The 14676-nt window shown below is 43.6% G+C and overlaps 2 protein-coding genes across 6 annotated transcripts in view; one reads left to right on the plus strand and one right to left on the minus strand.

Moving 5' to 3' along the window:
• Positions 1–14676, plus strand: part of LOC310732344 (uncharacterized protein) — a 337655-nt gene that overhangs the window by 303214 nt on the left and 19765 nt on the right. The window contains exons 1-4 of one of the 4 annotated variants that reach the window (XM_083552754.1): positions 13077–13232; positions 13601–13693; positions 13979–14071; positions 14222–14326. In XM_083552754.1, coding sequence (XP_083408880.1) covers positions 13153–13232; positions 13601–13693; positions 13979–14071; positions 14222–14294 — 339 coding nt within the window. In that variant the 5' untranslated portion in view covers positions 13077–13152 and the 3' untranslated portion in view covers positions 14295–14326. Of the gene's footprint in view, positions 1–13076; positions 13233–13271; positions 13694–13978; positions 14076–14221; positions 14327–14676 lie in introns of those variants that run through there. The other 3 variants (XR_014535441.1, XR_014535442.1, XR_014535443.1) reach the window with 3 other exon arrangements.
• LOC310732306 (uncharacterized protein) overlaps positions 1–14676 on the minus strand; it is a 1052581-nt gene that overhangs the window by 207567 nt on the left and 830338 nt on the right. The window lies entirely within an intron of this gene.

A 14676-nucleotide genomic window follows, 5' to 3' on the forward strand; every position in this document is an offset into this window, starting at 1 on the left:
AAAATACTACTACTGACTTTTAAAGCACTTAACTGTCTCGCGCCACAGTATCTGAGTGAACTTCTGTACCATTATGATCACCCGTGCTTACTCAGATCAAAAGGTGCAGGCTATTTGTTGGTACCTTAAATAATGAAGACCGATCTTCCCCTTACAAAGCCCCACCGTTATGGAACAGCCTTCCAATTAGTGTTCGGGACTAGTTTCTGGGACACAATCTCAGTGTTCAGCAAGGTTGAAAACATTTATTTATTCAAGCCTTTGATCCATAGATGTTTCTCAGGTAAAGGAGCAGATCTGAAGGGATCATGGATATAGAGTGTTTGGTGAAATGGGGTATTTGTATGCGGTCATCCACTCACGTGTTCACTCAGGTTTGTTGACGGTGATGTGGTGTGCACTCTCTTATCCCAGAGATCCCTCATGTCTGTGTGTCCTTCTGGCTCTCCCTTTTAGTTATGCTCCCATAGCAGGTCTTGCCGCAGCCCCCAACTGCACAGTGTCCTTAACTTTCATACAACAATAAGGACACATAATAATCCACATCTCACCTCCCCGTCACCTCTCGCTAAACATGTTCCTGAGGTACCAGTGTCCACTGTTTTCGCCCCTCTTCGTCCCGGCCTGCCTCTAAATGGTAATTTCTTGATTGGAGGCCACTCTCTGCAGCTGAGGATGGTTTCTCATCAATGGCCTGGGGATCTATGAAATTACGGAATAAGATAGGAGCTTTGAGGATGGATTTGGACTCTACTTTGTCAACAGTCTGCTACACTGACACATTACTACAGTTTGCATTTGATCACAATTTGCATTTGATCACAATCACTGCACCCCTCAACATCAGATGAGGATTGGTTCCTTCTTGAGACTGGTTCCTCTCAAGGTTTCTTCCTTATGCCTTCACAGTGAGTTTTTCCTTTCCACAGTCGCCATTGACTTGCTCATTAGGGACAAACATACACTTATAAAGAACAAACTTCTTGCTTCTTGCTTAAATCTGCTTTGAGATAATGTCTTCTGTTAAAAGCGCTATACACATAAAAAAGGAATTTATTTGATTTTAAATGAATTATTGGTCATGCACCTCTGAATTAAAATACAATTGTGAGATTCCAAAAAACTAAAAACTAATCTGCAACCAGATTGTCTAGCTCATGGGTCTTCAACAAGGAGTCTGCAAACCCTAGAGGGTCTGTGGTGATTCTGCTGGGGGTTTGCTAACAATGTTCAAATCACAAATAATTGTTTGTCTTTGATGCTAAAAAGCATAAAAGATAAAATATATAATTTGAAAAATATAATTATTACATTAATTCATGTAAGTATATAATTGTCCACTTGACAGCAAAATGTAATTTTAAGTTCTATTAAAATTAAAGTTCATGAAAATGTGTAATAGTCCATGTGACTATTACACAATAGCTAGTATTCTTCTGACTCCTTCTGTACAGAGGATTGTTAAATATTAGATCTCTTGTGTCAAAAGCACTGACTATAAACAGCTATGGACACATTGTTCTGGAAGTTTATTACAATCAGGTTATGTTGACCAGTTTATAGTAAAATAATAACTTTTTCTTTTCTGGTGTAGCCCGTAAGAACAGAGACATTACTTAAGTGAACATGCAGAAGGAAAAAGCAGAAAGAATCCCCAGCTGAATTTTCACTGGTCTGGCCAGTAAGATCCTCATGTGTAATCATGACCACCTACACTAATTCATAAATCAACACTGGCACTAGAACAGGATACAATACTGTCATTTCAATATCTGGAAATTGGTTGGTATCAGGAAACCATATGTCCGTTTGGGTAGAGGAGACAGAGACATGAGGGACACGAATCAGCCGGTATGATGGCCACATTCGTGGGTGCAGGTGTGGAAGACAGCAGAGTACCAAGAAACAGCGCATATTCAGCAGCCACACGAGTTAGCAGAAACTGGTGATACTGGTTTTTAAATGAGTGCATGGGGCATTGTGCCAGGTTACGCTGTACAGGGATGCACCTGGCTGAAACATAACATTCTTTAGCACTGATTTAAGCACATTCACAGAATTATGTAATCACTAAATCATTAAAAACAATGACAATATTTGATAAGACCTTTTTAAAAGGTAACAAAGACAGGATATTTTCAAATGGTCAGCACCTGATGGTCAAAAATAAGAAGATTTCACAAAAATGGGAAGAATAAAATGGTTAAAAAAAATTTATGTCCAACCCTAAATTGGCTAAGGTTAATGGGAATTAGAATGAGAGAACAAACCCAAAAATGATGTATTGAGAAAGGATATTTCTGAGATAATGGTGACTGTGAAGGGCCAAAATTTGAGGAGTTTCCAATTTTATTTTCTAATATGGCAAGCATCCATCTAATTATGGTATAGTATAGAAATGTACTGTATAGTCAGTCTTTCTCTGTCGCTAGCAATAATATTAGCTGTGAGAAGTGTAAGTTAGTTAGCTCTCAGACAAAGAAGATCCCAGCATTAGAGGAGCTCATCCAGAGCTGTGCAGGGGATTGTGGAATATTAGATCCCTTATGTCAAATGCGCTGACTATATGTGGCGCCCATAGGTCCAACTTGTTCCCAAAAATGTGAAAGTTTAGAGCAATTAAATAATTACTAGTAAGATGTAAGAACTAGATTTAAGAATTTTACTTATAGAAACCGACTACGCCACCCCGGGGGCTCAGTTACTGGGGATAACCCTTTATAGAGAAATATGTCACCCAGGTTCCACTACAGCAGAGTCAGGACATGAAACAGAAGTCCAAAAACTAAATTTTATTAAGAACTGTAATGGTTCAGTTTAATTGTAAAGAAAGGTGATTCTGGTTATATGTTGACCTTTAAACGCCCTCTTGTGGCGAGGATTGTGTATAGTGATTTCTGTATGACTCGTGTTGAGTTGAATTAATTGGGAAGTGTCATGGCTAAAGAGCAGCTCGTACGGTGAAGTCGTGGCACGCATAAGGCTGTAAGTCGCTATTATTTGTCATATAAATATGATGTTTAGTAGGTTAAAGATGTTTGACAGTAAATTCATTAATCTAGCAATGCAAATGTTGCTAAAAACAAAATGTAAAGTGCAAAGTGTGAGTTTTAGGTAGAGCCATACGCTAGCGGTCTTTTGTTATGATTTGTATAAGAATATAACTTTTGTATAAGGAATATAATTCCAAATGCACATGACAATGTAACGTTTAATGCATTGATTTAATGTGTTGATTTAATGTTTCTTTTGAATGCTTTTAGGTAGTCAATACTGCTCAGTTGGCTATGCACTTTGAATGTGATTTGATTACAATTCTAATTGCTGTATTTTCTATGTCTGTTTACAGCTTTACAATTTTTATTTTAATGTTAAAGTTAAACGGTTAAAGAAAAGATTCATGAAAGCTACTGGAAGAATAAAAGCCATGAATCAACATCTCACCTGTTCACTGTCTGTCTAGCTGGATAGAGAAGTTACACGTTTAGTGAGGACAGAACAAGTACTATTAAAATCACATAAAACATATACCAACATTTCATGAATGCTTGAACTCCAGGGATGGGGACCTTAATCTATTGACCTCCTATCCACAGCAAACACACATGCACTCATACGACACAAAACCCCCACCAGTTGGACACTGCACACATAAGGAAACCACCATCAAGCAGAGAGGAACTTGTCCCTCATACTAGAACTGGTCTCCCAGACACCTGGAGAAGAAGCAAAACTACAGTATGGTAAAGCCAAATTACCTGCTCACACACACACACACACACACACACACACACACACACACACACACACACACACACACACCAAAGTCACAAAAAAAGAAAAGCAAAAATACAAACGGCAGCAAAAGAGAAAAGACAATACAAACAAAATAAAAAAAACAATCAGTTCCATTAAATACACCTAATAAAAAAACACAGGACCTCTAAACACTCTGATGACTGTTGAGTAATCATCCGGATCTTCTAACCCCTTTAGAAAAGCAGAAATATATGGCAGCAGTTTAGAAGGCCACCTACCAGCTGATCATCAGAGTGTTGAACACTGAAACAGACACACTAAAATATAAGGCATGTAGTCCGTTAACACGCCAGCATTTGGCTCCTTAGCTAATTTGGTAATCTGTTAGCCACAGCACGGCATAGCAAGGACATGCGTCCCATGCTGGTGCTCGGCCCGTAAATAGAAGAGAACACTGGTACAACAATGCAATTCCATCCGCGCTTCAGCGACCCACAGACAACCCACTACAACGGCTCTAATTTCCTCACCTGATTTTTTCCTCAGTTTATTCAATGAAAATAAAACTTATAATGAATGTATTTGCTGAATTTGTGTAAGTAGTACACAACAACAACATGCAAAAAAATGCAATACTTACACTATTATTGTACAAACGAGTCACAAATCCCGGTTTATTTGGAAAGATAAGGGTCTACTTAATAACATGCCATGAAGCATGTTTGGTCCAACCAAACAATTGTGTTGTAATTTAGATAATTATTCTTTTGTTTATGTCGCAGTACTTCGATCGGTGTGTTTTTTATATATGCAGCAGAATAACTTTCGAATAAAAAACAGCATCTTGGTTGAAAACAAATCTAGAGAAACCGTCCATTAATCGGGAGCCAGACATTTTTCCACTTGCCATCCTTTGTGGCTTCTTTGGACTTCTTGTGCCTCGTTGGGACGCTCCGGCCTCCTGCCATGTGCGCCGCAGATTTCCACAATACGGGTGCTGAATTGGCGCTGTTCATTCAGCACCCATCTGGCAGTTGTGTTTGGAGCGCTTGCCTTTTGCTGCATGCAGGACATGAGGCTGACGTCACAGTACCACCCTTAAGTCAGGGTTTTGTAGTATTGGAGTACTATTCACCACCCTCTTCAGGGACTGGAACACCTGTTCTGCTCTCTCTGTTCACTGGACCTGTTTAGGTTGTCCCTTTGTTGCCAGTTTCAACAGGCCTCTGCCAATACAGTACCCCAGATACTGTGCTTTGGTCAGCCCCAGGTGGCATTTCCGTGGGTTCACCATCAGACCGGCCTTCCTGAGCTCTCCCAGCGCCTTGCGCAGATGGTGTAGGTGGTCTGTCCATGTTCTGGAGCGGATGACCACGTCGTCAAGGTAGGCAGCCGCAAAGTGCAGGTGTGGGTGCAGGACTATGTCCGTGAGCCGCTGGAAGGTTCACTACGTGAAGGCCAAACAGGAGGACCCGGCACTGCCAGTGTCCGCTAGCAGTGCTGAATGCTGTCTTAGCCCTGGCCTCCGGGGCCAGTGTACTTGCCAGTCTCCCCTTGTCAGGTCCAATGTGGAAATAAATCTGGCCCTTCCCAAGCATTCCACCAGATCGTTCGCTTTGGGTAGTAGGTTGCTGTCAAACTCTGAAATGTGTTGTGCTTGCAAAAGTCGTTACAGAGTCTTAGACTCCTGTCCGGCTTCCGCACTACCACTATAGGGCTGGACCATGGGCTGGCTGACTGCTCAATTATTCTGTCATGCAGCATTTTGTCCACCTTCTCCTCAAAAGCACGGCGACGGGCCTCCAAGACCCTGTAGGAACGCTGACAGACTACCACCCCTGGTGGCATCTTTATCTTCAATCAATCAATCAATCAATCAAATTTTATTTATAAAGCACATTACAACCACCAAAAGGAGCACAAGGCCCTTTCCAGTGAAGCAAAAAATTGACAATAAAAAATAAAAATAAAAAATTATTAAAAAAATAGATTTTTTTTTAAAAGTAAAAAATTTTAAATAATAAAAATAAATAAATATATAAATAAAAAATAAAATACAAATAATAACACAATGTACATAAAATAGTTGAATCAGGGCTACGTGTTAAAAGCTTGTCCGAATAAATGAGTTTTCAACTGTGATTTAAAAATACTCAGCACAGTGACTGGAATGTGTGCTGGAAGTGCGATGCACAGCTTTGGTCCCTGGACAGCAATTGACCGGCCTCCAAACTTTTTATAGTTGCATTTAGGAGTGACCAGAGAGGTATGTCCAGAGGAGCGGAGAGTTCTGGCTGGTTGGTAGACTTTTAATAATTCGGCGAGGTACGGCAGGGCCAGACCATTGATTGCCTTGAACACAAACAGCAGGACCTTATACTCCACCCTAAACCGCACCGGAAGCCAATGAAGCAAGCGGAGGACAGGGGTGATGTGTGAGCGTTTGGAGGTGTTGGTGAGAAGACGTGCTGCCGCATTTTGTACCATTTGGAGCCGATGTAGAAGTGATTGGTTAAGTCCAGTGTAAAGGGCATTACAATAGTCAATCCTCGAGCTGATGAAGGCATGTATAGCTTTTTCAAGGTCTGCTTGGGACAAGAATGATTTGACTTTGCTGAGTAGTCTTAGCTGGTAAAAGCTCGCCTTCACTACTGCACTGATCTGCTTATCAAAGTGCATACTTTGGTCAAAAATAACACCCAGGTTACGCACGGTAGGTGCAAACTGAGGTGTTAGAGGACCACAACTCAAAAAACCGCTGGGTGAGTCCGAGCTAAACAGGATGTACTCAGTCTTTTCTTCATTCAGATGAAGGAAGTTCTGGAAAAGCCACTGTTTAATATCCTGAAGGCAATTATGGAGAGGGTCCAAAGCAGAACGATTACCCTGAATTACAGGAAGATAGATCTGGAGGTCGTCAGCATAGAAATGAAATTGAACGTTGTGATTGGAGATGATTTGACCAAGTGGCAGCATATAGAGTGAGAATAGGACCAAGAATAGATCCTTGAAGCACACCAGATGACAGAGGAGCAACCGAGGAAGAATGATCATCCAGCATTACTGAAAAAGTTCTGTTAGTGAGTTATGATAAGAACCAATTTAATACTGCACCCTGCAGACCAACAACATGTTGAAGACGAGAGATGAGTATGGCATGATCCATGGTGTCACATGCAGTGGTATGGTCCAGTAACACCAAAACCACAGAGCTTTTACCATCCAAGGCTCCAAGAATGTCATTATGGACCCTCAATAACGCTGATTCAGTGCTATGTCTCGACCTGAAACGGGACTGAAATGTATCACCAATGCCGTGCAGTTGAAGGTGAGACTGAAGCTGGGCGAAAACAAGCTTCTCCATCAACTTAGACAGAAATGACAGGTTAGATATAGGGTGGAAGTTGGATAGTATGGAGGGATCAAGGTTGGGTTTCTTGAGCAGCGGGAACAGTACCCACCCTAAAACAGCTGTTTATGAAGGAAACAAGAATGGGACCTATGATGTCAATAGCCTCCTTCAAAATTCTGACAGGAACAGCGTCTGGAGGGCAGGTGGTGGGCTTTAACTCGTGGACAGCTTTCCTGAGGTCCACCAGAATAAAAGCATTAAAGTTCTCTAGCACACATTGGGCCGCACGAGTAGACATGGCAACAGCAGGGACTTGTGTAATGGTTTGCCTAACAGACAAATCCTTGTCCAAAAAAATGTTGTCTGAATGCATCGCATGTGTTTTTAGAAACGTCATTCAAGACGACAGACACCGGATTCATGACAGAATTGATAGTGCTGAATAAAATTTCAGGGCAGGTGGCTATTGCTATTGATGAGCAGAAAGGTACTGTCCTTTAGTTTCCTTCAGTGCACTGTAATAGGTGGCAAGACTGTCTTGCCACCAGGTGGGTCATACCTGGTGTCGCAGAGAAAACATCTGCAAACTGGTCCACCAACTCAAGCAGGCCCTGCCGTTATGTAGATGTTAACTCCTCCCCCTTTTTGACCAAGGTACACCTTAGTGGATCATTGGGGGATATGAAGAGAGCTGCCACTCCCGGGTTTGATTTGATCCTCTTTTTCAAGAGGTTAATGTGGTACACTTGTGTGTTTTTTCTCTTACCCGGCTGTTGCAACTGGTAGTTTACCAGGGCGACTTTATCGAGGACTGTGAAGGGGCCCTGCCAGCAGGCTAGGAACTTACAGGTTATGCTTGGGACCAGCAGCAGGACTTGGTTAAATTCCCTTGGTTGAGCTGGCCAGTTATATGTTCTTCGTTGCTCGGCTAGCGCCTTCTCCATATGTTCCGTAACGATCGGTGCTACCTTCTGTATGTAACCCTGCATCTCTTGGATGTACTCGATCAGTGATCAGTATGGTAAAAGCTGTCTGAACTGAGATCAGCCATTAACTTTGATACAAAGGGTGTACCTTGGTTGGTACGCAGGTCTTTTGGGATTCCCACTCAGCTTAAGAGAAGCATTAGTTCCTTAGCGATGTTCCTTGTTGTGGCCTTTCTCAGTGGGACCGCTTCTGGGTACCACGTGGTGTGGTCCACCATGACGAGGATGTACTCGTGTCCTCTCGTGGACTTTGGAAGCGGACCCACAAAGTTGATGTCCCTTATCTACTCCAGTGTGTTTCTTGGCCCCAAGTGCCCGCCCAGGGAATGGGTGTGTGCTAGGTGTATCACAGAGCCTGTCATCTTTCTCGTGAGCACCAGTAGATAACAGGGCTGCCCCCATCACTCCATGTAATAGTATGGGAGCCCGTTTTTTACTGTGAAGTATGAGTGGGGCAGTGGCTGGTCTGGTTGGTTGCTTCCTTCTTCCACCTGCACCACTTGGCTCCAATATTTAAGGCGGTTGTGCTCTTTCTGCTCCCGCCCGAAGTTGCCCTCATGGCCTGGCAACACACATTGGAGAGGGAATTATTGTCATTTTCAGACTCACCCTCCGCTCCAGTGTCTGGTGCTTCACGCTCGTGAGCCATCAGTGCCGAATGGGCCTGTTTCCCCCTCTGGTGTGGCGGCCTCCGGTTACTTTACCGTCTAGCTTCATGCTTAGAGTCGGTGTCTGGGGCTGTGTTGTTGCATGCATGGTGCACCCGGACAGCCATGGTTTTCTGATCACCCCTAGCCACACCCCCAGGTTGGTGGGCATGGGTTCGTCCCTCAGAGAGAGCACCCTGATGCCAGCACTGCTGGTCCTCTGCCCTTGTCGGCCGTTGTTCCACTACTGTCGTGTATGTACTGAGCGTGGTTGGTAGCATGTTACTTTCCCTTCAAGGCTCAATGTGGAGAGCACGCACTTCAGTGCTTTGAATACCTCTTTTGGGTTTTTGGGATCCCGCAAATTTCTCTGCCCGTTTTACTCTCTGGTTGTAGCCATCTCTTTGTAATACCTAGCAGATCCTCCATTTGTGTCCTTGGTGTATTGTTAGGCTTATATACCCATTTGTGAAAATCAGCTGCAGCATTTCTCGGTGACAATCCATAGCGTTCTAGGATTTCTTCCTTCAGTATATCGTAATTTTTAGCTGACTCTATGGGGAGGCTGTAGTACGCAAGTTGGGCTTCCCCTGTGAGGTAGGAAGCTTTGAGCCGCACCCATGTTTTGGCCAGCCGTTGTGTGTTGTAATGCACTCACACGCGTGTAAAAATGCTTGCGAGTCGTTCCTTGCCGTTACTTTTTCATTTAAGCGAGTAGGCATTGCCCTTCCTGCCGGGCTGAGGATAAGGTTGCCTTCATCCTCTTGCTTCCTTCGCAGCTCTAGGAGCTTTTGCATAGCTGCGTGGATTTTTTTTGCCATTTCCTATATGACCGTTGCTGGATGTTTGTTTCCAACAGGTGTTTAAATTACAGGGTCAATACAGGGTCAATATAGGTATTTCCCGTTTTGTGTGCATGAACCTGCATTTTCCACCAGTGAAGCAACTTGCTTACATGACGGGTGGAACACATGCACCAGGAGAGTGATTTGAATAGTTTACGTGGTATTTATTCCAGTGTACAGGAGTGATTGGCCGAAAGAGGAGAATAAGAGGTGGAGGTTAGGGTTGGTACTTAAAATGTTAGTACTATGACTGGTAAAGGGAGAAAGTTAGCTGGTATGATGGAGAGAAGAAAAGCTAGATATTTTGTGTGTTCAGGAGATCAAGTGGAAAGGCAGTAAGGCCAGGAACATTGGAGTTGGGAGAGAAGAGGGGTGACAGGAAAGAGAAGGATATGGATTATTCTTCTTTTGGCTTCTCCCATTAGAGGTCACCACAGCGTATTATCCTTCTCCAGTCCTCTACATTGAATCCTGATTCATGATCCGCATATCTAATTTGGCACATGTTTTACGCTGGATGCCCTTCCTAACACAACCCTCCCCATTTATCCGGGCTTGGGACCGGCAAGAGAGCGCTGGGTTAAGGATATGGATTATGGAGGAGAGCAAACCTGTTGGATATGTGAAGTGGAGAGGAAAAGTGCTCCCATGGGTGAGCCTTAGCGTTAGTTTTGGCTTTGCGAGTATGCCACTGAGTCATCACCTACTCGCCCCGCTGTGAGGGCTTTAATGCCAGGGTGTCGGGGGAATGCAAACTACACCTAGGCCTTTTGCCGGTTTCTTCCCCCTGTGACGAGCATTATCTCTGCCTCTCTTCCTCTAAGGAGAAGAGGGGCACGCTTTGTGAGCTAGACTTAAGGAGATATAAAGTTGGGGGTGGAGCTAAGTCCATTCCCAAGGGAGCCGGCTGCGCACATTCTCTGCTCACATTCTCTGCATGATCTGCGCATATTGCACCGTGCTCATTGTGCCGCCCACATTCTACTCTCATTTCTATGAAATCGCTCAACTCCCGAAGAGCACTTCTCAAGGGAAGTCACTAAAGAGACTGCTAGGGCCATTGGCCGGTCCATGGCCGCCCTCGTCTCGACAAAGAGGCACCTCTCTCTCACTCTCTCAGAAATGTCTAACAGGGATAGGGCCGTGCTGCTGGACACCCCTTTTACTAAGCAACAGTCAACGGCACTTCAACTGTACCCCTCACACTGCTCTCATGGGGCTGCTTGGCGGGTGCAGTCCCAACCCTAATCCACCACCTTTCATAGGGAGGGACAGAAACAGAGCATCGCATCTCGCACTTCTCCTGTCAGGGATCCTGCATGGTGCTCTGTAAAAAATTCCTGACATAGGACGTTTTGGGGATCCGGCCATGAAGGGGTGCATGAATTAGATGGTATTAGGTATTAGGGACCTGATCTGTTAACCCTGCCAATGAATTTGCTTCAGGGTTCGGCCAGCTAGAGCGAGCATTCTCCTTCGGTTTCCACCCGGTCTTGTAGTCGGCCAAGAGATCCCGCTGCCTCCTTCGAGGCTCTTAGAGTCACTTCAGGGCACTGCCTACTGCTCGAGGCACACCAGAGGTCTCTCGAGAGAGAGAGAGACTGATACCCCTAGAAGGCTTCCTGGCAGCCTGGTAAGCACTGCCAGGTGTGTCTCAGTGGGTCCTGCCCACTATCGAGCGAGGCTATTAGATTCATTTCGAGTCTAGTACACCTATTTTCGCCGGGGTTCTTCCCACTCTGGTGGGAACCAAGCAGGCTCTGGTCATGACATGATAATAAGCCTGGTGGCTTCAAGGTGGCTGAGGGGGCACAGCTCTGAGGTTCTGGCTTCTCCACCAAGGTGGTAGAGACCATTCTCCGTTCCAGAGCTCCTACCAAGAGGAGGGCGTATGCCGCCAGATGGCGTCTGTTCTGCTCTTGTTGTGATCACAACCAGCTAGATCCAGTCCACTGCCCAGTTGGCTCAGTGCTGGATTTCCTCCAAGGACAGTTCATGAAAGGGTGGCTCTGTCCACGTGTCTGACATTGTGGCTAGTTACTCGTCCTTAGTGCCCTGGGCAGAGACCCTCTTGTGACGTGATGGACCATTGATGCCTTCACATCATCATATGAGTTCACTGGTCTCTTTGCTCCATTAGGAGTCAGAGCTCACTCCACCCGGAGTGTGGCTGCCTTACGGCTTGGTCCTCTGGAGTACCGCTCCAAGACATTGCAATGCTGTGGGCTTGTCCACCCTGCTGACCTTTGTTTGGTTCTACAACCTGGACAGCAGCGCCACTCTTGGCCCTCTGTCCTTCAACCTAGCTGTGCTTATAGGCACTAGTCAGGGACTGGTCAGTCTGGCATGATTGAAAACTTGTTTCCAAAGCGTTTCAACACAGCTCAAGTTCATGAAAGGAAACGTCTCTAGGTTATGTATATAACCCTATTTCCCTGAGGGAACGAGAGGCTGCGTCTCTAAGCCACACTGCCGGCATCCCTGCAGTGCTTTCTTCTCCCTTACAGAAGCTGGTGCTTGCCCCACTCCATGTGCATTTTATACTTCCTGGTCATGACCTCATCCTGCCAGTGATGGCCAGCATCCAATTTTTAATTTACACACATTATTTCAGAGTGTGAACACTCGGGCGCGTTCCCAAAGCATTTAGTCGCAGTGTCTTGTTCCCTCAGGGAACTAAGGTTACCTAGAGACACTCTAAATAGGGATGGAATCACAGCAGAAAAAACACACTTAGAAGAAACAAATTGCAGACAGGAAAGTAACCTTGATGATTATTGGAGGATATAACAATAACACTGCAATGGAAACTGAATGCAATATGTTTAAAACCCTGACAAAAAGAAAGAAAAATGTGAAGAATGTAATTATGAAACAAGCTAAAATAAGGAGAGTGACTGTGAAATGGAAGGTATTTAGATTTCTCAGAATGTCTTCAGGTTACAAAACACTTTGGGAACATTGAGCCAAGGCATCCAGCCCTAGGGGGGCTGCAACTGGAGTCTGAGTCGCCGCCGGTGCCCAAACATGCTTTTTTTTCAGATGCCAGCAAAAAGAGCTTAAAGAGCTCTGTCAAATTTGATCAAACATGTCAAAGTAATACATGATTTAAATCTGTAAAGGGTCTACTTTCATTTGTGTATGCTCACTCTATAAACAAAACGTTGTATTTTTGTTAAATTAATAAAATCTTCAGGGTGCGCCATCTGTCGCCTTTGTCTGCGTGATCTTCGTTTAGAAACACGTCATCAAAAAGCGCTGAAACTCGGCCAATAGCTGACACAAGGAAATAAAAAATATATCTTTAGACAGCTTAAAGTGTGTAGTTTTAGAATAAGTCGGTGAAATAAAAAAACATATGTTTCCAATGAATATAAATCATGTGAAACCAAGTAGAGGCACAGATTATAATATAATGATAATCAGATCATGAGCTGCGACCGGACACGCCCCCCCCTCGCAATTCACAGGTAAAACAGCTCACACGTTGAGTCACACGCCCCCCGGACAGTGGCATAAAACAATGCGATTTGACACGCTACACCAGTGAGGAAGCTCTTCAGATGGTTTTGGACAGTGATGAAGAATTTACCTTTTCATCCGAAGAAGATTTCGATTCCGACGATTCAAGTTGCTACGATGAGTAAGTTATTTATTCTTACATTCCGATCATATAAAACTAATATTGTTTGTAGACATCTCTGTCTAGCTTTTGTCAGCATTGCCTTTTAATGTTACAACAAAAATCCGCCAATATTTGCTCATTTGTAACATTAACTGTTTGTAATTGTATGCCCTAAATATTGTTGACGTTATATAAAGTTATATTTTAGCCTCAGTTCAGTTTTGGTTAGTCTCACTTATCATCCTGAAAGGCTGTTTTGTAGTGTTAGCTAGCAGAGATGTTCCAGAATGCTGAGGTGTAAATGCTATATGTACAATGCATGCTAACAAATATATATTGTTCAAGTGTATTCATCATCCTAAAATATATTGTTTGGTTATTTTTAGGAATGTGGCTGCATCACCCTTGCCTTCACTGAAAACTCACACCAGGCCACGCAGGTGTCGCTCCATTTTGAGTTCGACCGAGAATCATCCTGAGTAAGTACATATTTTATATTTTTTTTAATTATATTTAGTTTGAATCATTATTGCATTGTATGACATATGCAAGCAACTTTATCAATGACAATATTATTTGCTCAGCTGTAAATGGTGATGGTGTAAATGTCTGAGATGCATTATGGTCTATGGCCCATCAACAAACATTTATCTGTCTTATTGCCCATTAACAAATAGGGCTATAGGCTATACAATGCTTGCTAACAAATATATATTGTTCAAGTGTATTCATCATCCTAAAATATATTGTTTGATTATTTTTAGGAATGTGGCTGCATCACCCTTGCCTTCACTGGAAACTCACACCAGGCCACGCAGGCGTCGCTCCATTTTGAGTTCGACCGAGAATCATCCTGAGTAAGTACATATTTTATATTTTCTTAAATGATATTTAGTTTAAATCCTTATTGCATTGTATGACATATGCAAACAACTTTACCAATGACACAATTAGTGATGTTCGTGTGTGTGTGTGTGTGTGTGTATATGTGTGTGTTTCATAAACAGGTGTGATCAGGCACCTGCTCCAAAAAGGGCAAAGGTAGCACACAGACAGTCCACCATGTCATGGAAGGATTAGACAGATAACGACACAGTTCCACAGACTCTGCGATTCCTTCCTGCATGTGAGCCTGGACCTCTAATGAGGTCTTCTGACTCTCTTTCTCCATTTAGTCTATTTGAAATGTTTTTCCCGAAGAGTGTTGTGTCAACTCTGTGCCACAACACAAATGCTCAAGCTGCCAAGTCAATAGCCAAGGGATGCAAATACAAATGGAGAGATGTAACCGTGAGTGAGATGTATCGCTACATTGGGCTCTTATTTTACATGGCAATGGTAAAGTTGCCCTCCATCATAGACTACTGGCTACAGAGCACTTTTTTTAATGTGTCCCTTTCCAGCAACAATTATGTCAAGGGACAGATAAAGGACAATTTAATGGAATGTACACATGAGTCAA

The sequence above is a fragment of the Silurus aristotelis genome, assembly GCF_946808225.1.
Source record: "Silurus aristotelis genome assembly, chromosome: 10".
Taxonomy (NCBI): domain Eukaryota; kingdom Metazoa; phylum Chordata; class Actinopteri; order Siluriformes; family Siluridae; genus Silurus; species Silurus aristotelis.